This window comes from Heliconius melpomene, chromosome 13 (assembly GCF_056956725.1).
Source record: "Heliconius melpomene rosina isolate 202511_hmr_F chromosome 13, ASM5695672v1, whole genome shotgun sequence".
Lineage (NCBI taxonomy): Eukaryota > Metazoa > Arthropoda > Insecta > Lepidoptera > Nymphalidae > Heliconius > Heliconius melpomene.
In genome coordinates, this window is record NC_140401.1 from 11,858,113 (window position 1) to 11,883,613 (window position 25,501).

The 25,501-nt window shown below is 34.0% G+C and overlaps 1 protein-coding gene across 5 annotated transcripts in view; it reads left to right on the forward strand.

Moving 5' to 3' along the window:
• Positions 1-25,501, forward strand: part of LOC146532982 (protein Fe65 homolog) — a 59,863-nt gene that overhangs the window by 1,860 nt on the left and 32,502 nt on the right. The window contains exons 1-2 of one of the 5 annotated variants that reach the window (XM_085196924.1): positions 19,128-19,253; positions 25,301-25,481. In XM_085196924.1, the coding sequence (XP_085053050.1) occupies positions 25,460-25,481 (22 nt within the window). In that variant the 5' untranslated portion in view covers positions 19,128-19,253; positions 25,301-25,459. Of the gene's footprint in view, positions 1-6,475; positions 6,645-19,127; positions 19,254-25,300; positions 25,482-25,501 lie in introns of those variants that run through there. The other 4 variants (XM_085196925.1, XM_085196926.1, XM_085196923.1 and 1 more) reach the window with 4 other exon arrangements.

Here is a 25,501-nt window from a genome sequence, read left to right on the forward strand (position 1 = left end):
GAAGATTTTGACGTGATAGTATAAGAAATTGTAGCTTATTAAGTTAGAGAGGTATGGAGGGATTCTGAGAATTGTTTGAATCTTACTTAATAAAACTACATATATAATCCAATTCCTGTTGTTATTCCGACATATTTTAGATGATACAGACCGACATATCTATACAAATATTATAGAGCAGAACATTTTATTTAGTACTGTAGTTGTGAGAATTACATCAAGTTCCTAGAATATGTTGGAACACAATTCTTAGTTATATTACCATTCGATCAATGGGCGAAACCATAGATCAAGGCTAGTGGTATATAAAAGAATATATCTATATTAAACAGGAATAAAAATACATCCCTGCTAATTGTCGCCCTAACGACGAACGATTGCTAACAAATGAACTCATTTACAAGGGTTACCTTTATTGTCGGGGAACAAATCTAATTAAATTGCCAAATATATTGATATTCATGGAAAAAGCAATTAACATTTAACTAATTTGATTGTTTTTTTGCAAATTAAATCGATTTTTAACAAGCTAGACTTAATTAGACTTAATATGCCCTCTGTAGAAAGGATTATATCAATGTGCTGATGATGATGACGATGTCTTCTTTTTTCCTTAATCAAGAACTTAGGCCACTCTATATTTCTTATAGAGATAATTAGTGACATAACATATTAAAATTAAACATTTCGGAACAACAGCAAAAGAATAACTTAAAATTTAAATAATATGGTTATAAATTTCTTGAATATAATATAACTGACGTTTTTTAATATTAAGATTGTTTAAGTTTAATTATAACGACGCTTTATTAAATATTTAATTAAGAATACTTGCATAAACCTATTAATAACTTACAAATTTTCCATCGATACTTACATAACAAAAGATCCAATAATAGCAAAAGAGAACCACTTAAAAACACTCAACCGGCCTCGAACCCATAACCCCTTCTCTATCTAGGTCATCATGTTCCATTAGAAACTAACAGAATATAGTAAAGTTCGAAAGCTCAAGAGGCAATCCAATTTTACAGTTGTCCCGTCGCTAGAGGAATCCTACATTGAAGACACTCTGTTCTCCACTTGCCTCCCAATTCAAGACAAGACATTTTGAGCGACGGAACTAAGCGCCGCGGTTTGTCTTCTTGCTAAAGCGAGTAAAAAATATCATTCTGATGATTGATTGCAGTCACATACATAAAATATTCAAAACCTATAAAGCCTCCATTGAAAATTACAAAATAAAAGACCTAACAATAGCATAAAAAGCACGCGACCGGCCTCGAACCCGCATCCCTCTATATAAGTCATCAAGTTCTATTAGAAGCTAACAAAATATAGTAAAGTTCGAAAGCTCAAGAGACAACCCAATTTTACAGTGGCTTTTGAACCTATTATGCGTCGTCCCGTCGAGAGCTTACGGCACTTAGTGGAGCTTCCTAAAGCTTACCTACACTCAATATCTAAGCGGTAAAACTTATTAGTTTGGAATACTTTTTTAATATCTTGGATATATTATGTTTATATTAAATAGTGCGAAAGACTTTGTGCTTTGGAATATTTTAATAATAATTTATTTTACATGTTTATATTTTTATTGTGTAGACGAGCAGACTAATAAAACAAAATTAACTATAAATTAAAATTGACGTTTTATTTTTAACAGATTTTCGAAATAATTATAAAAATCGGTTAAGTACAAGTGGATTCAGTCAATGAAGAAACAGTACCAATTTGATAAATGTAGATGAACGTTAAGAACATTACATTATAATTGACAAATTTAAGTTTTCATGCATATGCAATATTTTTCTATGCGACATAGCGTCTATAAATTATCATTTTTCGGATTTTTGTCCTTTATTCGTGTTGTAAGTTCACCTTTTTTGTCAAATTTGTGATCTTTAATTCTGCTAGGTTCTTATTAGTAATGGTATAAGCTCGATAATTATATAAAGTCCACCCTCATTAGGCATTCAGTACGCACATATACAGACAGACAGCTATACAGACAATATAATAGGCAAATCAATAAAAGCTTATCTAATACTACGCAGTTACAACTGCGTCACAGGTTTGGATGACGTCATTGAGATATCTTGCGGTAGGTCAGGTTTTGCTTTTCATATTAGAATGTTATTGGATCTTTGTAAGATTATATTTTGCTTATACTAATTTCTGGGGGTTAGGGTTTCGTACGTCCAAAGGAAAAAGGGAACACTTGTAGGATTACTATTGACCGTCTGTCTTTCTGACAAGACCATTTCTCATGACATTGCGTAGAGGTATCTGAAATTAATTTCAAATATTTAGTTCTACGTCCCTTTGGCGCACAAAAAATCAAGCCTCTTAAATCAAAATATTTTCCATTTTTGCTGCATTGTGTATGAAATTTGCTGCGTAATTAAAGGCCAACGTACTTCCCCTGGACCTACAGTTATGAAATTTGGCACAAAGTGGGAACTTAAAAAATCAATAAAAGAAAAGTCGAAATAAAAAATGTTACAATCTTATATTTGTAGTTATTTTCGTACAAAAATACTGCTGATGCCCGCAAACTTAAGGTTGTCAAATTTGAAACGTTGTACTTCTCGTTGACATACAATTCATTTCGCCGAGTGCGAATCAAACCCAAGTTTTGCTTATACAGTCAGATGCTATGCAACTGGGTCACGACGGCATAGAGTACGAAAAATGCGTTAATACAAAAAGAAAACTGATCTTTAATCCGTACTTAGCTCGGTATATCTACTGCTGTAGAGGTAGTGGTATTGAGGACGACCCACAAACGCACAGGCAAAGGCCGACTAAAGTAATGGAAGTTGCGCAATTACAGCGTCCCACTTATAAACCTTTAGATATTCATCTCCCACTATTATAGACTTCTAGATCTTTGAAAGGATTTCTTTTTTATTGAAATGGATTGAAACTTTTAGTTGGATTATAGCAATTCTTTATTTTTATTTGATATCCCAACTGTAATTTTTATCACTTTAATCCAATTAAATTGAATCCACTCGTGGCTCAGGGGCACAGACGTTAGAATATAAATGCGACAGGTCGTAGGTTCAATTCCCACTTGAGGAAATGAAATATTCAATGTTTTCATTTTTCTCGTTAAGTTCCGCCACTCAGAATTCAGTGGAAAATGGGGAACGGAAATGTCTTAATGGGAACGGAGTGTCACTAGGTTCCCTCTGCCTATTTTAAACAGAGGAATCACACAAGAATCCAAATTCGAACCCATAATTCAGCCGTTGCCCCACTGCGCCTTGACAGCATCAAAAACATACCGATTTATACAAAAATATAATAAGCACATGTTTTTGTAATTGGTATACACAAATTAAAACAACACAAAGGGACTTGCTCGCGGAGCAGTCACAAAGCCAGTAGTAATTACTATGCCCTATTTAGCTCTTTTGAAAAGATTTTGTTTTCACTATTTTAAATAAAATAGCTTCATGTTACTGCACTGTAGACAGAGGGAATCCAGTGTTAAGATACTCCGTTCTACACCACCCGCCTATTTTACGAGACATCCCTTGTGTTACCGGCGCGAGGAAATAAAAATAGTTCATGAGTGGGAATCGAATCCACAACTGTCGATTTTATACCTGAAATTATATTAGGCTAGCCGATATAAAAATTTCGTTTTTTAAGACATTTCTTAAGAAAGTTTTTAAAAAAACTAAATTCCAAAAGAACATTACTAAAAATAACAGCGTAAATAAATACAAAAAAAATGTATACCAACATTTATTAAAGAGACCATTAAAACATTTCTTTTTCTATACACCATGTATAAACAAATGAATCTGTTGAGTTGCATCTTACACCCGACCTCGTTACCCTTCATACCCGTGCATTCAGTACCTGCGGCCTGAATACTTTAACTTAATGAATAGCTTATAGAATTTGTAGTAATATCCGTTTTTTCATACTATAATATTTTAAATAACTTTTTTTTTGCTGTTCCTTGGGAATACTCTTAGAGAGTAGGCAAAGGGAACCTGGGGCTCTAGTGTTAAGATATTCCCATAAAGGCGCTTCGGTTCCCCATTTTTGCGTTTCACTTTTTCGAGTGGCGGAACTTAACGCCGCACTTTGCCTCGTTATCAGGTCGAGGAAAATGAAAATATTAATATTTCATTTCCTCGAATGGGAATCGAACCCACAACCTGTCGCGTTTACAGTCGCCCGCCTGTGTCCTGGAATTATCTAGAACATTATCTGGAAAAATCCAAAGTATTTCAATAACTGTTACAAAAAATATGTATATTGCATAAAACTTGTTTTTCTAACTTCTAATAGGATAACTCAGGAACATACAATTTAAGAGATTGACCTAGATTTATATAAGAAATCTAGATATTTTTTTTTAATGAACAGAAGTCGTCGAGCGATGACGACAAACCTTATATTTAGAATTTTCCTTTTCAAAATTTCTCTTTTCTAATTATACATAGAATTACAAGAACTTATATCAAGAACTTTATTACAGTCTTACAAATTGACCCAGATGTAGTAAGGTATATATATATTTCTATACAGCTCAATAACATAGTTAAATAGGTTCTTATAAATGGGTGATGCGTTTTTTGAAACGTCATTTAGGCCACCTATTTTTTTAAAATAGCCGCTCTCTCTAACTCTACGCCACCATTTGTTAAAGTAACAGAAGAAAAAAGAGAGAAAAAAGAGCGAGAACATTAAAATAATCTTCCCGAGTAGGAATCGAACCCACAACCTTCTCGTTTACAGTCAGACACTGTGCCGCTGACGGCATACTGATATGACGGCTTCATTCTTTATATTATATTAATATATAGCTATATTATATAAAGTTCATATTGTCTGCTAGAACTAATGGTTAACTGTCACTAGTCGACCTAATAGGATTGTCTCATTAAAGTCGTATCGATCAAAATTGACATCCATATGCTATTATGTAATTACTATACTGAATACTCTATGTAGTTGTATATATATGTAGTTATATATTAAAATTTTGTTCGAAACAAAAGTTTATTCTAAAAATATTATAGTCTTTTGTTCCAATAAAGCGTAGCGTCGGATTCTCAAATACAATGGTTAACAAAAACTATATTAAAATATATGTAATAAAAATTATTTCTTTATAATTACTCTCTACATTACCTTTATTTGTAGACTTTTAAGTTTGTTTCGTAGAACAATATATTTCCAAGACTTCATTATTGTAATAAAATTTAAAATTTAAGTTATTCTATAGCGATAGCAATTTTCCCATTAAAAGCCCTTAAACTTCTGACACCATAACTCGGAAGGAACTTTCTCTGAAAGAGGGTGAGGGGCGGCTCCAACTAATAATTGCATCGTTAGGGGTATACAAACCCTGTTATAATGAAATTGATGAAAACTTTAGATGTTTTGAAATTTTCTATTTATTTTAAGCTGGTTGGACTTAATCCTTAAATCTGTATGTTTTGCAAGTTTCTATTTTGGAAAATAATATTGAAACTAATTTTGTCCGTAAATTAAAAAATTATTTTGCCATATATATGTATATTTATATATATATATAAAAAAGAACGCTTCTTCCTTTAATTCACTCTCCCTGAACGGCGGAACTTAACGCCGCGCTTTATCCCCTCACAACCTCGGTAACAGCCATATAATTTCATTACTCTAATATATGCACCATAGAATAAAGAATCGCGTGCAGGTTACGTCCGATTGTCGTCTATAAGTCTCTCAATGAGAGAATACAAGAACTTAAGCTGCTTCCACGTGTAATTACACGCTGATATATCGTTATATGACTATACCACGTGCTGGTTAATATGTACCTATAAAAAAATCGCAGCTTCACAGTTTTGTGGGAGCGCAGCAGAGTAGGCAGACGGAACCTAGGGTTAAGGAGTTAAATTTCCATTCCCCACTTTTCGCCGATTTTGCGAAACATTGCGTATTCTGTGGCGGAACTCAACGCTGTGCTTCGTCTACTTAAGTGGGGAAATGGAAATAAATTACATATAATCTTTAACCGAATGAGGAACGAATCCACAGGTTGTTATGTAGGTTTATCAGAGATTGATTGATTGATTGAGCACTGTAGTAATGGATGGATGGTTTCGCCCTCGTGGTTAAATGGTAATAGGTGTAATACGTAGGACACGTCACACATGTTCCAGTCCACCACTCTAATATAAAATATGAAAGAATTGTTTTAACACTATGTTCTCTTTACCTACCCTCTTTTTTTCAGCTTCTCGCTATCTACATAAGGGCAGGGTACGCAGAGGCAGTCTAGTGCTAAGACATTCCGTGTCCCATTTTCCGCCCAATTTTTGTGACGTTGCATATTGTGTGGCGCTGATGTAACTTAAAAAATAATTCATTATCTCAAGAGGGAATCGACTCTACAACCATCACGCTTACGGCTAACGGCTTCAAACGTCAATTTATAACATTTCATATCTTTTATGACTAGATGAGCAACCCAACAAGGCGGGCCTACCGCTAGGGCATGCTCTGCGGCGCGATCTGGTCTGCCGCGCCGGTGAGCCTGCGCGGGCTGGCGCCGCCGCTGCCGCCGCGCCCTGCCCTCCTCGCCGCACTCGTCATGCACGCGCTGCATACTGACGAGCCCAGTTTTATAGGTAAGTCTAGGCTTCAATGTGGACTGACAGTACTGTCTATGTAGTTCTTAATTTAAATAATAGAAAAACTGATAAATGTTACAATTAAAAAAAATATATAAATATTCATTACATATTATATGTGTTCGCGTAAAAAAACTAAATATTTGTAATTTAAAGGAAACTTTTAGTACTCTATATGTCAATGATTTGGTAATGAAGAGAGTCACCTCACATATTTCATCTTTTGAGACAATGAAATTAAACTATTATAACGAAAAAAAAATAGTGAATCTTCATATAACAACTAGCTATATAAAAACTGAATACTATATATTTTATGAAGTAAACAAGGAACTAACGCAGTATATCTTGAGAGGGTAGCAACGAACTATACTTGAGAAGAGCAACGTTCTGTAAGAGCACTAACTCTTAACATTGTATACTGGGATCTGCATTAAACAGACGTAACTTAACTTTTAGAATATATAAAAAAAATCAGCTACACGCTGTATCTCGCACACAGCAGGGTAGGCAGAGGGAACCCAGTGTTACCCCGTTCCCCACTTTCTGCCGAATTCTGGAGACATTGCGTGTTGAGTGGCAGATCTCAACGCCGCAATTTGCCTCGACACCAGAGCGAGCGTTTTATTTTTTAGCAAACTTTTAAATAAAGACTTTATTGTAATATTTTATTTTTATAGTAATAAGAGTTTCACAAAACCACACGTCATCACACCCAATAAAAATAAACTTAAAAGTTGATGTAAATTTACATAAAATTTCAAATAATCGCTTTAGTAGTTTACGCGTCTTTATCACCAGCTGTAACACGACACGCCTGAGAAAAGGAGCTACGGATATATGAAGTCTCTCAAAAGATAGATACTAAGCTGTCTAGGACTCTAGTCTTTGTTGAGCTTCACGTAGCACTTGTCTTATATTTTACTGAGATTTTTTTAAAATATATTTCTTTGTGAGATTTAAATATAAGTAGATAGATATATATATTATATATTTACACGCGGTATCCCTGTAGCCGGTTAGGCAGAGGGAAACCGGGAACCTAGTGTTAAACCACTCCGTTCCCATTAAGACGCTTTTGACATTTACCGCTGAATTCTGGAGCCATTGGATAATGAGTGGCGGAACTCAACGCCGCTTTGCCTCATTTTTTATTTATTTATTTCTGTATCTTAAAAACAATATTCTAATTCTATTATATTCAATTGTAAAATTCATATATGTTTATATATTCACCTCCGGGATAACGAAGATGAAGCGACCGGTATTCCATGGCACCTGCTGGTATGGCCCAACATACCAATGGGTGGCATAGAGTAACATTCGCAATACGACGACATATTGAAGAATTAGAGAAGAATAAAGAAGAATACGAGAGAGCAGAAGATACATTTTTAAAAATATCAAAATTTACAATTTACATTATTATACTCACAGTTTTGCCATGTATTTTCTTATAATTTTTATGTATTTAGCTTAATAGTATAATTATATAGAATAGTAGATATGAAAAATTATGCAATGAGACAGTATCGGACTGTGTATGGTGGTTGTGATAAAGCGCAACGTTAAGTTCCGCCGCTAAAGAAGCAATGTCACGATAGTATCTACAGTCAATTCATGTTTTACATATTCTTTTATGATCATCCAGATCCGAGACAGATTTAAAGTTAGCAAGCATAGCATTTTTATTATACTTTCATGATGAAGACAAATCTAAGGTTAACCATTTTTTTATGTAATCTATTAAGATTTTATGAAAATCACGGAGGAAGGTTCTCCCAATCATAAGATACTATGTTATATATTTATTATATACTAGCGGCCCGCTCGCGGTTTTACCCGCGTGAAATATGTTATTATTAATTTCTGTCTCCATGGCTACGTCCTAGTGACATCTATGAAAAATTTGAGACTTCTAGCATTTGTAGTAACGAAGTTTCATACAAACTTTCGACCCCAAAAACTACCCCTTAGAAGTCGAATATTGCAAATTCCCGTCTTAGCAAGCACCTACGTCCTATAAATACCTCCTATGCAAAATTTCAGATTCCTAGCACATGTAGTTTCTGAGATTTCGTGATGAGTGAGTGACCTTTCGATTTTATATATATAGATGTTATATTTTTCCGCCAAGATTTTACTTTTTTCATTGTAATGTTGTCTTTGATGATGAAACGAATTCATAAACGTCATTCGTCTTTAATACGTTATTTGCATTTTAAACTATACAAGTTTTCCCACTTTCCGTTGAATTTTTGAGACATTTTGTAGTGATTGACCTAAATCTACATGCTTTTTCTACCAGAGAGGGGAAATGGAAAAAAATTACCCCGAATGGGAATTGAACTCACAACAGTTGCGCTTACAGTTACACGGTGCCGCACTGTACCACGATCACCTCATTTTAGCATTTTATAATGTGGTTTTATAAAAATATCAAGGTAAACGAGTTTTAGCATCTTTAGTTCTTTCTTTTGGATACCATACGAGTACAAGGTACACTCACATCGAATTGGAGAAGGCCACTTACTTAAGATTTTGCCGTCCTTGGTTCTTATTTTATTTAGAGATATGTTATCTTCATGTTTTTATGAAGAAAACCTTTTACTGAATAGTTTCGTGTGAGCTTTTGTTGTGTATTTTGCTTGGAAAGCTTAAAAATATTATTTACTATTCTTTTATTTTCCTTATAGTATGGTAGAGAGAGGAGACCTGTTCCCTCTGCCTACCCTGCTATGTGAGGGATACAGCGTGAAGCTGACACATACACTAAAATGTATACTTAACGTACATAAAATATAACGGTAAAGCTTCAACAATATGAACAATAATATCAAAATCTGTAATCTAGTGAGTGCGTGTGGAGGGCACATTAATACCTTCTCCGTTTCCCACAAAGCCGTACTTTATATAGGCATATTAATATTAATAATCAACTGACAACGGCGTAGTGCTTGTAATTATTTTAATTGAATCTCACAAACAGATTTTATAGCTTAGTCTATGTGACTCTACTAATGATTTTGATTTTACTTTTAATTAAATGTAACCTGCGGCTTCGTCCGCGTATTAATTTACTAGCAACACTTAAATCTATACTTACTAATTTTATTAAGTTGTAGAGTTTGTTTGATAGAACGCAATAAGAATGTGTCATGTGTCATACAGAACACTTAGCTATTATCATTCGGCCACATGGACGGAACCACAGATAACAGCAAAACAGTAGTAAATTAGCTTACTGTAGCATTAGAAAAAGTACTCTTCCGATCTATCCCAAATTTCTAATCAACAGCGCTACGGCGTTGTGTTCTGTCACTCATCACACAATTTCTTCAAAATTAACGCCAAAAGAGCGTCTTTATAATCTCTTTCTCTCTATAAGTCTTCTTAATTACAAGGGTCCCTCAGCCTACCTGCTATACGTGTACAAATAGTTTTATTTCAACTTACTATACAATAACGACATAATGGACGTTTTGATCGATACCATTGTAATGAGACAATCCCATTATGATGTCTAGTTTTAGTCAACGCCATTAATATTTCACCTATCTATATATCTTTATATCATACAATATATTTTATATAGCTATGCTTAATATAAAACAATACACGGCGTTGGGTTCCAACTGGCAATGTCAATGAACAGACTGAAAGTAAAGAACAGTGTGTCTTATCTCTTAGTTTGTTTATTAATCGGCATAGCAGTGTAGACAAAGGGAACCTAAAGTTAAAATACTAAGTTACGTTTCGCCCAATTTTCAAGACATAGCGTAATTAATGAATGGCAGAACTCATCGTCGGCTTTGTCTTGTGACTGGAACCAGGAAATGAAAATAATAAACTAACTAAAAAAAATAATAAAACTTTCAGTACAGTTGAGGGTTAAAAACAACTAATAAGTACTAAAAGTTGACATTTTGATGTCTGAGTGAACCCAAAATGTAAGTATGGCCATACATTAGTCTGGTCAAGATTACAGTCGTAAAGATATAGCAAGTTGTCCGTATAAAGAGAGTGGCCTAACTCATTTATTTACACGCAGTAATTGAAATAACTAAAAAAAATAAAAAAAATTGCGTTTATCTTCTTTGCTAATATACGTCAAGCAAAAATATATAGTTTATATAGTAGATATACATGTGTATATCACTCTGTTTCCCACTTCAGGCCTATCAAAAACATTGCATACTAAATAGTGCAATCTAACGTCGCCATTTTTTTTAAAAAACGTGTTATAGAGGTAGGCAGAGGGAACCTGGTGTTAAAAACACCGTCCCCTAACATCTGCTGAGTTTTAGTGATCATTATAACATTGGGTGGGAGAACTGAACAGCTTTATTTTTTTATTAGAATAGAAAAATGAAAATAAAAAAAAAATATGCTAAATGCCGTCGTATATTCAGAGTATAGAATTTAATTGTAAAATATTCATACTTTATTCCCAAAACAAACTAATATTTTTGTAAGTTATGTCAGTTTTGTAGCGTTAGTCTCATATATCTTGTGCCTTAGCTTCCAGTGGTAGGGGCGAGGCGCCAAGATGTCTGTAGATATAACCTCGCGTGAGTCGACGGCCATTTCACTGTATTCGTATACGAAAATCGATTTATTTTAACTATATTTAATCGATATTAGATGGCTGCGATACGGTTAATATGAGCCTTTTTGTGGAGAAGCATTTTTTTAAATAATTGAATTTTTTGGTAAGTTTTGATGAGCTTTGAGCAGGAATAACTTCACGCTGTATCCGCACATAGCAGGAACCTGGTAACCTCGTGTTAGACACTCCGTTCCCAACTTTCCACCGATTTCTGAAGGCATAGTGTTGAGCTGTGGAACTCAACGTTGCGCTTTGCCTCGTTACCAGAACGAGAAAAAGACAATATTAAATATTTCATTTCCTTGAGTGGGAATCGAACCCTCATCCTATCGCGCTTACAGTCGCATGTTTGTGCCCCTACACCACGACTGGCCTCAATTAATTCAGCCTTGTTTTTTAGTAACTTTAAGCGCCATATAGTGTTCAAATTAAATATTGTGACACAAATCAGCTTTAAATGATATACAACAGAGATTTAGACATATGATAGCAAACTTGGTATTGGCAGTTTGATCCCTTGTAAATTAGGTCTCGAGACGACTATATTGCGTAAAGAGTCAAAAGAGTCAATTGATGTTTTAGTTGTAGTGATTTTGTTGTCTTAAGTAGGTACTGAGTTAAAGATATTCTGGATGTTTTTGCTTATAATAATAATTGCAATTTATTACATATATTCTTATATCTCGAAAATTTGTCGGTAAGTGGGTCGCGGAGTGTCCCAACACTATTACTATTTACCTATCCTGCTACATGTAGGATACAACGTCAAGTTTCGCGTTTTTGTTTGTTTCGAATCTTATGCAGGTTTTAAAGAACAAATGATCTTAATACTAGGTTCATTTTGTTATGCTAAGTGGGTAAAACTTTGAAGCTAAAAAGGAACCATAAAGCTATTAAAATAGCATAAACCATTTATTCTTACTTAAAATCTGTAAATCGATAAGTTGTTCAAGTGTCCTCCATTAGTTCGCAGCGAGGCGTGCTCAATAGGACTTTAGCATTTGGCAGTCTCTACCATTCAATGCTTTGAGACCGTTAAACTACATTATTATGGAAAATACAGGAGATTTACGCTTTATTCTGCGAAGTAGGTTAGTCTAGGGAACCTAGGGAAAAACAAACCGTTTCCCAATTGGTAGACATTGCGTGTTGAATGGCGGGTGCAACGCCACGATAGAGATGACCAGAGAATGAATGGATGAAAATAATTTCTAAGGAGAAAATATTTTTATATATGAAAAAATATTTTTTCTTTTGTACTGTGTATACAGAAATATAACAAAATGTACGTACATAATATAAAATGAAGCTAAGTTCCACTCTCTGATATTCGTGGTCAGAGTGACGGAACTCTACGTGGCATCATTTTTGTTGAAAAGTTGATTAAGTTTTTTTTGACGCTATAAAAAGAACTATTCAGATGAAATGAAAAACTCTTTAATTATAATCACAAAGTGATTCACAAAAAGCGTGCAGCCTCTCTGAAAACTGAGCGACGTGTTCAACAAGTCTACTGGAATAGTATGACCTCATTTTTTGTCGTTCGCGTTTGGCATGTTTTTTAGGGTTCCTCGCCTTTTAACTCTTATAAGATCATTATTGTCCGTCTGTCTGTCTACCGGTCAAGAGCTTTTATCTCAGGAACGCTTGGAGATATCGAGTTGAAATTGAAACCATATACTCAGATCTACGGTTTTTGTTCAGAACTCTCTGTGGGCGAGCCTAATCCGTGCTTGTCCGGTTTTTTTCTTTAGTGACTCTATTTAATAGTATCGTGGCACAGTGGTTTTCTATTTGGGTGAATATTTATTTTTATTTCCTCGCTCAGACAGACAAAGCACGACGTTGAGTCCCACCATTGAACCCGCAATACCTCGAAAATTAGGCGGAAAATGTGGAGGAACGGGGCATCGTAACACTAGTTTCCCTGAAAAAAAAAAAAAAAATTTATGTAGACAAAACTGTTACCAATTCATAATGTTGAACCCACAAAATCTCTCATGATCATAAACTTCATTAAATCCTAATAAAATGATGAGATTTATGCAAATGAGGTACCATCTATTATCCTCTAATACTAAAATTATCGGCTTAATTAGGCTAACAATGTGTTTTATACTAAAATTACATAATAATATGCTTATAAATGCTGTATTGATGTCATATTAAACCTTAAATAGAGATTATTCTAAAAGTAGAGTAGACTAGTGGACTTTAATCCTTTGATCTTCTCATTAGGCATATAGCAGGGTTTCCTTATTGAGAAGAATGAATTTTAATTTCTTTGCTCAAACAAGACGTAAGCGTGGCGTTAAGTTTTACATAATGTCTTGAAAATTGGGCAGTGCGTTGGGAAAGAAGTGTTTTAACAATAGGTTCCCTCTAGTTTGCTTTATGCAGGATACATCGTAAAGCTATTTATTTATGATTCCGCCACTCTACACGCAATACCTGCAGAATCCGGCGGAAAATGGGGAACGGAGTGTCTTAACACTAGATTGCCTCTGCCTACCCTTCTGTGTCCAGGATACAGCGTAAATCTGATTTGTTCACAATATTTTTACAAAAATATGTACGATTATATACATATATAGAGAAATTTTGGGGGATCTCACTTAAAGTTCATCAACCTATGACATGGCATACAAAACAAACGCTAACACATTCGTTGACCCCCCATTACGACAGCAGACGGGGGAAACATTGAGACGGCGATAAACTTTGTATTATATTCGTAAGATATTTGAAAGATGTACTGGTTGGTAGTTTGATAAAATATTGTTGTTCAGAAATTGGGGAAAATAGCTTCCATTATATACGTAGCTTGATGCAATTTATATATGGACTTTTCCTTAACTGAGTAAAATAAGCGTTAAGCTGCGCTGTTTCTTTAATATAATATTAAAAAGTGAAAACACATCAAAATACCATTAAATATACTCTATGTATTAACAAATAATCAAGAGTGCATTATTAAAATTGGACTTAAAAACCAGAAAAGCAACTTGACGCAACGCCACGAGAGTGGGTTAATGGAAGTAAATTAATAAATTAATCATTTCCCCAAATGGGCACAGAGATTTTCTGGAACATACTTCAAAAGTGAGGATCCTCTGAACTTTAACACTAGGTTCCCTTTGCCCTACGGAACCCTGCTCGAAACGAAAAAAAAAACTGCTTTCTTTTACAAGTACAAGAGAATATATATTGACAAAAGTCGAACTTGTTCGTCTTAGTGCACCATATAATAAATAATTCAGAAATCATGACACAACATTTCGTAAAACAATTTCTTCTATGAACTTTTTATGAAACTCCAATAACAGTGACGTATTTCAGTGGATTCACAGGTGACTCACGGGTTTTCCTAGAGCCTGCAAATGAATCGCTCTAATAAAATGGCCAAAAGATATTTCCCTTTATTCCTTTGCAATAAAGTTTGTTTTCTAATAACCAAATGGCAAGGTCTCTAAGGCTTTCAGTTCAGCTATGTTAGTCAGATATTGGTTTGTTTTCATTATCCTATAGTGTAATGTGCCGATTGTTCGCTTTTGTTGTGATGGGCAGTATTACTAGGACTTTGAGTAAGTTCTTTTGTATTTTCTTCGTTTGTAGTTTTGGTAGACGGTCTAGAGATATATAGGTATGTCTTATCATTCATCTCCGAATTTAAGTTTTTTTTTATAGCTTCACGCTTTATCCCGTATAACGCAGGCTAGACAGAGAAGACCTAAGTAGTGTCAAGATCCTCCGTTCTCCGCTTTCCATCTATATTCGAAGCATAGCGAGTTGGGTGGAGGAACTGATGCAGCACTTTGCACCACTTCGCGAAACTGTCGCATATACCATCACACGCTGTGCTGACGCCGACCCCCTAATATTATTACCATAGTACAAATATTGAGATCAAAAAAGTACAAAAAAGAGCATATTTAATAATAATCTATACTAATATAATAAAGCGGAAGAGTTTGTTTGTTTGTTTGTTTGTTTGTTTGTTTGAACGCTAAGATCTCTGGATCTACTGGTCCGATTTTCATTGTTTTTGTTTTGTATGAAAGCTGCATTCTTCAGAAGTGCTATAGGCTATATGACATTACATTACACATATATACTAATATATTTTAAAGTACTTTCTAATTTGACATGCAATTTATTCTGCCATGTTAATAACAATCGTCGCGTCGCTACGCAACCGTTACCGCGACATTTTGATATTCATCCTTATGAATAGTCACTCTTAACATTTTATCTAGATTGAAATTATAGTTTACTGTATAGCATTCTAATAAATAATTAAGGAGACGTCACTGATTCCAAATGACCCAGCCTTCGGGCGGCACAGTACGAGTATGACCGACGCGAACGGGCAGATGATGTTGACGGTTTTATAAATTTTCATACATTTTCGAACTATTGTTAATGTTTATGTAATTATTTGCTGTTTATAATTAATTTAAGCTGCACTTTGGTTCTCTTCTTATTTTATTTGATATTGCCCGCTAAAATTATCCTATTTAATAGAGAGAAATGTTTAGTTATTTCGTAGAGTCGATATCTATGTACGCACGCACGGAAAAGTTTAGGTACTTTTTCTAATATTAAGAATACCTATCCTTTAGTTACTTTTAATCCTTTTGTTAGTTCATTTCAATAACTCAGATAATTTTTTGTAATAATATGTCTCTACTTATTATTGTAGTATAGTTTTTGATTATTTAAGCTTATCTTTTCTTACTAATTCTATTGAAAATTAAAAATAATTTCATGAATATATTTAATAAATATTCTTATAGTTGAAGCAGGCGTAGCCGCGTCCGGGTCCACTAGTCATTGTATAAGCCGCTCAGTAGACAGCTATCGATTTCATTCACGGCACGGTCCAAAGCAAACTTTCAGTCAATATGAATAATTAACTCCACACCGGAACATATTGATTTTCCATTACGAGATGGGGCGTAAAAGACAAACAGTCACCCCCACTTTTGAATTGAAAGGTCCTATCTATATCTAACTTTTAGATAAGAGATTTATATTGAGGTTAACGAGAGTGGATAAATGCAAATAGTTTTTAGCTTGAAAAGCGTACTCAGAGATGGTAATTTGTTTTTATTATGTAAACATTTTTTTTTGGACATTTTAAGTAATTTTATTGGTTGTGTAAAATATCCTATTGAACATTACTCTACTGTCTATGTTCTACCTAGCAGGGTAGGAAGAGAAAATCTAATGTTAAGAAACTCCGTATCCCATATATCGAATAATAATAATAGACATTGTTCTAGACACTGCAAAGATTTTGTTCCTTCATTCTGGCAACAAGACAGTACACGGTGTTCGGTTCCTCAATTAAATATGTAATGTCTCATAAATTAGACGGAGAGTGAGGAACGAGGTGGCTTAACATTAGGTTTCCTCTTACTATTCTTTCAATATGGAAAATTATATGAAAATAAAAACTAATGATTCAATAGAGGTTACAAAACAAAATCATCAATTTTAATAGTTATTATTTAACTTTTAATTAATTTCGTAACTTTATCGGTATTAATGTTAGCAACTAGCCTAACCGGGTATGTAAATATAGCTGATGCAACCATATAAACGGTCGACTGCGCGCGCATCGTCCCAAATTATATTTATTGTTTCAAGCGTTTGTTGAAAGTAAAAATCAATTATTTTGTATTAAAATTTTCATTTTGAAATCAATTTATTTTGTATTAAAATTTTCATCGGCATTTTCACGCTGTATCTCGCATATTGTAAGCAGAGGGAATCTAGTACTAAAATACTCCATTTCCCACTTTCTACCCAATTATCGAGATATTGCGTGTTGTGTGGCGGAATTGCACGCCGCGCTTTGTCAGTGTCCAGAGCGAGGAAATGAACGCCGTAGAATTTATAACTAAAATATTACTAAAAGGTACAGTTTACATTATGGTAGACAATGAAATATCTTCCGCTCAAACGTGTGAAATTATCTTTACATAATAAGTAATAAAAAAAAAAATAAAATAAAATGTTACTATTTCCGTCGAGCTATAAAAGTTTTTATATAATATATAGTATATTAGTTGTCGAGTCATTCATCTATTTCACAAAAGTAATTAAATAACGTCTCATTAAAAATCTAATTACTTAATGTTTAAAACTAAATATAAGTGTCTAGTTTAATCTAGAAAATATAATTTTTTTTAAGCTTCACGCTTTCGGTCAACGTTGAATATTAAAGAAATTAAAATATTTCAATATAATCATACCCTCGAATGAGAATAGAACCTACAATTGTCCTATTTTAGTCAAAATTTGTCGCCATGATGGACATAATAATGTTTTTATAACAATTGGAAAAAAGTATTGACCCTTGAAAGTATTAACAGCACTTGTTTAACAGTCAGTAAACGCAAAGAATCTGAGTTCGATTCCCGCTTGAGGGTATTGATTTCATTTTGTCACTCTGGTAACTAGACAAACTCTTATCATCTCGAAAATAGGGTAAAAAATTTGGGAACAGAACTCCGCTAAGCCACTGCTTAGCACTAAAAAAGTTAAAGCATTAAAAAATTCGATTTGGTAACAAAGCTTATATCGACAGTCTCGGGAGCAATAACCTTTTGACAGGCAAAATCCCCCATTTCCATAACAGGAGTGAAGTTATTATATCGTTACATAATATCACGTTTTGTCCAAATTACGCGCGTATATTGCTGAGAATGAGCTTTTACGTAAAGTTTGTCGTTTAAAGCTTTTAACGTCTCGATAGAGGTAACGCGTTGGACTGTAAACGGCTGTAGGTTCAATCTTCTCTGAGCAAAAGAAAGTTTATATTTTCATTTCTTGGCAAGGCAAAGCGCGGCGTTGAGAACCGCCACTCAATATCTCGGGAAATCGATAGAAAATGGGAAGCGGAAGTGTCTTAACACTAGGTTAGGTTCCCTCTGCCTACCCTGCTGTTTGTGTGAAGCTAAAAAAAACTATAAGTAGATTGTTACGAATGAACGCACTTATACCTTGCTAAAGTCACGTTGTACTCACGTGTAACTACATGTTTTTATAGAGAACAGCCATGAGACACGTAGGTCTATATACTATAGGCTTTCTTTTCAAGGATTTGGATAAATTAAACTAATATTATCGAATCGAGAATATAAAGTTTCGTTAACGATTTAATGTAGGTGTTAACTAAAGGATAGTTAAGAATTTTTAGTTTCTTTTTGAACACGAGAACGGGCACTAGACATTCTTTGTTTTTTTTTTACTTATTTTATCTAACGTCTCGTTTCATTAGTATCTTAGTTGTACCTAGTTGTAATTTATGTAGTTTTTTTTAAATATGTTTAATTAAAATTTTGAAATAAAACATATAAATATATAAAACTATTCCGTTACTGAGTGACTGACAGGCAACGCACAACCGAAAATATGCAGCATAGAACGCTGCCATACGCCATGCCATTTGCATTTGTAAATTGTGATTAAACATGTAATAAAGAGCTACTTAAATGATAATGTAGCTCTTCTTTTTTTATAAACTATTCTACTTTATACCCAAATTCTATTTTGTTATCTTCTGCAATATTGGGGGGTGGACTAAGATTGAAACAGGGTTTCCCAAAAATCCTCTGGAAACGGAAAAGCCTTATGTTACATTCACACAACCAACGTTGCGGGCTGCAAATAATAAAGAAATAAAATCAAATTTAATCAGAAATAGTTTTAGCTAAATCCGTCTCAACCATAACATCCGCCAGTCAAAAAGAACTAAAAAGTTTTTATATGTCTATGTATAATCAGCTGTGATCTGTATACTTTATATAGCAAATTCGGGGAGCCCCCCGCCTGCCGCGCACAGGCGTCAGACGTCAGTCTGCTTCCGACCGTGCGCGAGAATATACGTATATCGAAGGATTATTGATATAAAATTTTTTAGTGACTTAAAAAGTACTTATAGTGACTATAATTTGAATAGTGATTATATTTTTCAGTGTCACACCAGCGTATGTTTCTTATCCTATTATATTACATATGTGCGATTATCGTTTTTATTCCTTTTAGGTCTAGGCCAAATTTTAATAAGGCTTTTAATATTACAATTTACAATAGTTTTGTTGAAATTAACTATATACATAAAAATAATTGAGCTACTATAATTAATTGATTTTTCAATCACTAAATTATTTGAACGTTCTAAGTATAGAACTGTTTTTCTTAAATATTTCTGGAAATATTTTGAACTAAAGCATTTTTTTTTCTTATTAATGAATTTACCTATTAATAGTTTTATTTAACTTAAATGTAGCAAAGGTTGTATCTTCGTTTCCCACTTGGAGAAATTAATTATTTATTTTCTCGCTCTCGTAAAAAGACAATGCGCGGCGTTGACTTCCGCCAGAATAATGTCTCGAAAATAGAGTGGTGCGTGGGGAACAGAGTGTCTTAACACTATATTCAATCGACCTATCCCGTATAATCAGGATATAGCGGGAAGCTAAAAAAAGAATGTAACATCGTTATGTTGTGTAGAGTACCAATTGTTATGCTAATTCGGTTGCAATACTGAAAACCCTTTTACAAACTCTTTTGTAACGCCGGCTTTTCACAACACAAAGAACAAATACTGCTTACTAACCTAATATTACTGATATAAATATATAAAAAGCAGCTTTACGCAGTATCCATTACATTCTTTATATATTTTTTATTTCACGCTATATCTCACACTGCAGGCGGAACATTATGAGTTGACTGGCGGAACTAAATGCCACGATTTCTATGAAAATATTAAATAATTTAGTCCCCGAGTGGGAATTAAATCCACTACCGTCGCGCTTACAGTCCAATGCCGTGCCACTGCGCCACGATAGCCTCTTTATTTATGGCTTTAATTATTCGCTTGCAATCGGATTACGTAATGGATGACAACTAATCTTTAAATCTAGTTAGCCTAACTGTAGAGTTGATTTAGGTATCTACTTTATTTAACAAGTTTATAATGTCACTAGCGGCCCGCTCGCGGTTTCACCCGCGTGAACTATGTTATTATTAATTTCTGTCTCCATGGCTACGTCCTAGTGACGTCTATGCAAAATTTGAGACTCCTAGCATTTATAGTAATGAAGTTTCATACAAACTTTCGACCCCAAAAACAACCCCTTAGAAGTCGAATATTGCAAATTCCCGTCTTAGCGAGCACCTACGTCCTATAAATAACTCCTATGCAAAATTTGAGATTTCTAGTACATGTAGTTTCTGAGATTTCGTGATGAGTGAGTGACGTTTCGATTTTATATATATAGACTAGTGACTTAGTGGACTTTCTATAAAAATAATGTAAATAGCTTCACATTTTTCCCTATTTATTCAAGGATTCTACTGTTAATGTACTTGTTCTCCGCTTTCCGCCCTATTTTCGACATTGTTTTGATTGGCGAAACTTAACGCCGCTTCGTCTAATAGTAATGTCTTGTCCAAAATTAGGAAAAACTAAATTATTATGAAGTATGAATTAAATGAGTTTATTATTTTGAACAGGTTAAGATTATTAGGCATATGCTAAATTCGAACATGCTTCATTCATTCTATATTACTAAATTCAATATTTTCAGTGAATGACAAGTAAAATACACTACACTCACGCTACAAAATTTAGTTTACAATTAATCAAGTAAATTCATTATTTTTGGGTCACAACCCAAAAAAACTGTAAACACAGAGTGATTGATCACTCAAAATGGAAATATAAAGGAAAATGGGGGCACGATGAATCAAAAGTCAAGCAACCCCATAGTTAGCCCCATAGCGTGCCCCAGCTTATTTATTAGATAAGCGATATTTATTATGGAAATTATTCTTAAGACGTGAATTGGCATAAATGTATAATAATTGAATGTAAATTAGTTATTTGTTTTCTTGGTGTACAAGGCCGTAGAGGTGCAACAGCAAAGCTTCTTACTGTAAGCGCGACGGTTGTGAGCTCAAATTCCGCTAGGGAAATCATTATATATCAATTATTATAATTTCTTCGCTCTGGTAGGCAAAGCGTGGCGTTGACGTCCGCCGTTCAACACGCGGTGTCTTTTAAATTGGGTGGTGCGTCGGGAACGGAGTATCTTAACACTATGTTGACTCTCCTTAGCGAGATATTGTGTGAAACTATTAACGATCATAAATAAATGATAATAGACGTCGGTAGCATGATTTATTATATCCTAACTTAGATAAAGCCATTCAGAAAACCATTTATACACACTTCGAACCCAAATCGTAATATTGTGTGTTGGCGATAGTGGCGGAACTTAACGCTTTATTATGCCAGAACGGAGAAATTAAAATAATTCTCTCTATTAACTGATAATCGAATCCGTAATCATCATCTACAGCCTGACGCCAACTACGCCACAACGGTATCTATACTTAAATATATATAAAACTAATAAATGAAGCAAATCAAACATTCCATTCAATATGTATGTATGTTCATTGTTCCATAGTATAGTGTATACAGTGGGGGCAATTCAGTAAATCCTATAAAGGAATCTGGAGCATGGTGTTTCGGTCGTTGACTCACCATTGAACGTACTGTAGCCATAGTACTTATTTATTTGCGTACTATTTCAGTCGTGTTGAATAGAATACGTACTATGCTGTTATGAAAAGGCGTTTTTTTTTATTCAGAAACTTGAATCTTTTCAATTTTGTTTAAAATTTTGTAGCTGTTGCTATTTTTAATTTGGGTCGCGTGGTTTTGTGGTTTTTGTATGAGGATTTCATGGAAAATTCTCTGTATTTGAATCTTTGATATTTTCCAAAATTTTACAACGTCTTTACAAAGGTGCGGCGTTGAGTTTCGCCAATCAACACACAATATCTCGAAGATTTGGTGGAACATGGAGAATTGGCACTAGATGCCTTTCTCGCTATACCATCTATCGCTATATCGGGATACAGTAAAATAAACAAAAATCTATGTGTATAGCTAAGGTATAAGTGACTAACTTATAAGAACACAAATAAGATATATCTAATTAATATATAAATTTCTCAAATGCCATATTACATTATGTATATATAATTGCATATTAATTAATTGATAACAATTTTGCCTGTATCCGGGTTTCAAATATCACATTGGCAAAACAGGTCTTAGGTCAAAGACAGACCAACCATTCTTTACCACTGTCACATTGTCATTTAAAACAAACTTCTACGTTCAAAGTTGTCCAATATGCTACCTATTAATGTTCTTGTTTTTCTTTAAATACTGTACATAATAATGTTTTTGGGTTGTGGATTCGATACCCACTTGGAACTAGTTATTATAGGTTGGAAGACAAAACGCGGCGTTGAGTTACGCCACTCAACACGCAGTGTCAAAATTGGGTAATGTATGGGGAATGAACTCTCCCAACTTAAGTTATACAGCGTGAAGTTACGACTATAACATCACTTATCCCGTTGCATTCTTTAAATAAAATTTACGAAACAACGGGATGCTTCAATTACCTATATAAAATCAGTATACGAGTACATAATAGAACTTGAAATTAATTATCATACAATTGAAGTATTAGTTGTATGATTACAATAGATGTTATCACAATTGATTCAATTATATATTTTCAATAATTAGAATTTTTAGTTAGTACTCGACATTAATTTACCCGTATAGTCAATTTGTCTATTATATACAGTAATTGGTAGGTAAATAACAAAACTGATGCAGGTAATAATAATTTTAAAATATTTTAAATTTAGTTAAAAGTTATATATTAGAATTGTCAGAAATGTTATAATTTTCTGATTTTTTTTTCTATCCTGTGGTTAACGCTGTTACAGCGACACTTGTTGGGTATGGAAAATAGTTGTCTGTCTCTAATAAATTGCAAGATCTGGGCAAGGGACAGCAAGAGCGTCCCCTGTGGGAGACCGTCGATCGAGCTAAATTCGAGTTATTTTACATTTAAAACTAAATATCTAAATACCATAAGTTTAAACTGCAGTCTTCAAAGTACTTAGATAGTAGAGTCCAGTTAAGTCTCGACCCAGATTGCTGAAACCTTAGATTACTTAAGGGATTATTCTTCAAAGCTCAGACTAGGATTATATAATCTTAAATGGTTGAATGAATATATGGTACAAATCAATGAACTCGTATAAGGAAAAAAGAGGTCATAGTTGCACAGTGGGAGAGGGTTGAATTGTAAACGCGATGGTTGTGGATTCGAGCTTAGTCGAGAAAATGAATTATTTTTATTCCTTCGACGCCATCGTGGTGCAGGGGCACTAGCGAGTGACTGTAAACACGTAAAGTGGATTTGAATCCCACTCGAAGGAATGGAATATTTCATATTTTTAATTCGCTCCTTCGCACTTGTGTCGCGGCAGAGCGCGGCGTTGGGTTCCGCTACTCAACACGCAATGCCTCTAGAATTCAACGGAAAAGTAAGTCCGGTGTGTAGGGGACCTCTGAGTGAGGATTTTTCAAAATTCGGTAACAACCGAAACATTACTTTTTATAATCCACGTAAATTAGTTGCAAGCTTCAACTGTACCTACTCGTATTCATATAAAAACTATAATAATAATAACCAGACTAAACTACGACATCATCATCATCATATAGGATTTATGAATATTATATTTCTTTACTAAACTTCCGTATTATTTCTTCTTGTTGATAATTAAAACAGAATTAATGTATCGCGCGAAATCCTTGGACTTTTCAGCCATTTATAATGTATGAACAAAAAAAAAGCTAAACAATCTCCGCATTTGGTTGTTGCAAAATAAAATGAAATAGGAACTTTAATTGCTATTTAATTGTGCTTCAATTAATAATTTAGAAGTATATTTTTTAATATATTACATGAATCTATATATATAAAATCGAAAGGTCACTCACTCATCACGAAATCTCAGAAACTACATGTGCTAGGAGTATCAAATTTTGCATAGGAGTTACTTATAGGACGTAGGTGCTCGCTAAGACGGGAATTTGCAATATTCGACTTTTAAGGGGTTGTTTTTGGGGTCGAAAGTTTGTATGAAACTTCGTTACTACAAATGCTAGGAGTCTCAAATTTTGCATAGACGTCACTAGGACGTAGTCATGAGACAGAAATTAATAATAACATAGTTCACGCGGGTGAAACCGCGAGCGGGCCGCTAGTAGCTGTATATTTTTGAGAGCGAAGAAATGAAAATATCAAATAGTTCATTCCCCAGAGTGGGAATCAAACCCACAACCGCCGCGTTTACAGTCGCACGTTTATGGTCCTGCCCCGTGAAAGCTTCAATTAAAATATAATCATTCCTTAGAGCGATGATGGAACCCACATCCATCAGCTCTACTAGTCGGCTCTACCACTGCGTTATAGCAGTAAAACTTTTATTCGCAATAAAAACAAAATTTCATATATTTTTGAGTAAAATCCACTCTCGAGCATTTATTGCGGGAAAGGAAAGCGAGGTCTCATTAGCGAGTAAATATTACATATAATGTGTCTCACGGTGCTAATTGCTCTTAAAAAATTCAAGCACAAAGATTTAACGGTCGATTCACATTTAAATATTGTCGCAATGTTTACATAACTGTGGTTCAACTAGGTATATGTGTATACAGGATAGTATTGCCAAATTCTACAGGCATTGCGTGTTGAGTGCCGGAGCTTAACGCCGCGCTTGGTCTCCATACCAGAACGAGGATATGGAATATTATTTCATGTATATCGCAATGTATGTATAAATACAGTACATATATAGATGTAACGCATTTGAAGTTTAAAATGTTTAAATTTAAAAGTTTAAAGTAAATTTGAATTATAAGAATAAATGTAATGTTTGTGTTTGTAGAATGCAATTTATGGAATGATTATTATCGAATCGAAATTTGGCATGTAGGTAGGTAGATTACAAAGAGAAGAGAAGCACTAAGAGAGAATTTCTTTAAATTCCTACAGAAACTAAAAAAATAACGATATTTTCATTTTAATTCTTCAAGTCCACGCAAACAAAGTTGCGGGCAACGACTACCATTTTTATATAGTTTTTGCTCTAGAAAGTCACTATAACATAATTTGAATTCAATACACTGTTTACTTACTTAATACCTTACGTACGCTGGTGTGTCCGCAGCATTACTTTGAATAGTGATGTGCTTTGAGATGTGAAAGTGTACATCACTATGTGCTAGTGTTTTACCAACATGGGATTGCACAAGCGAGGAAGTGAGTATTATTCAATAAAT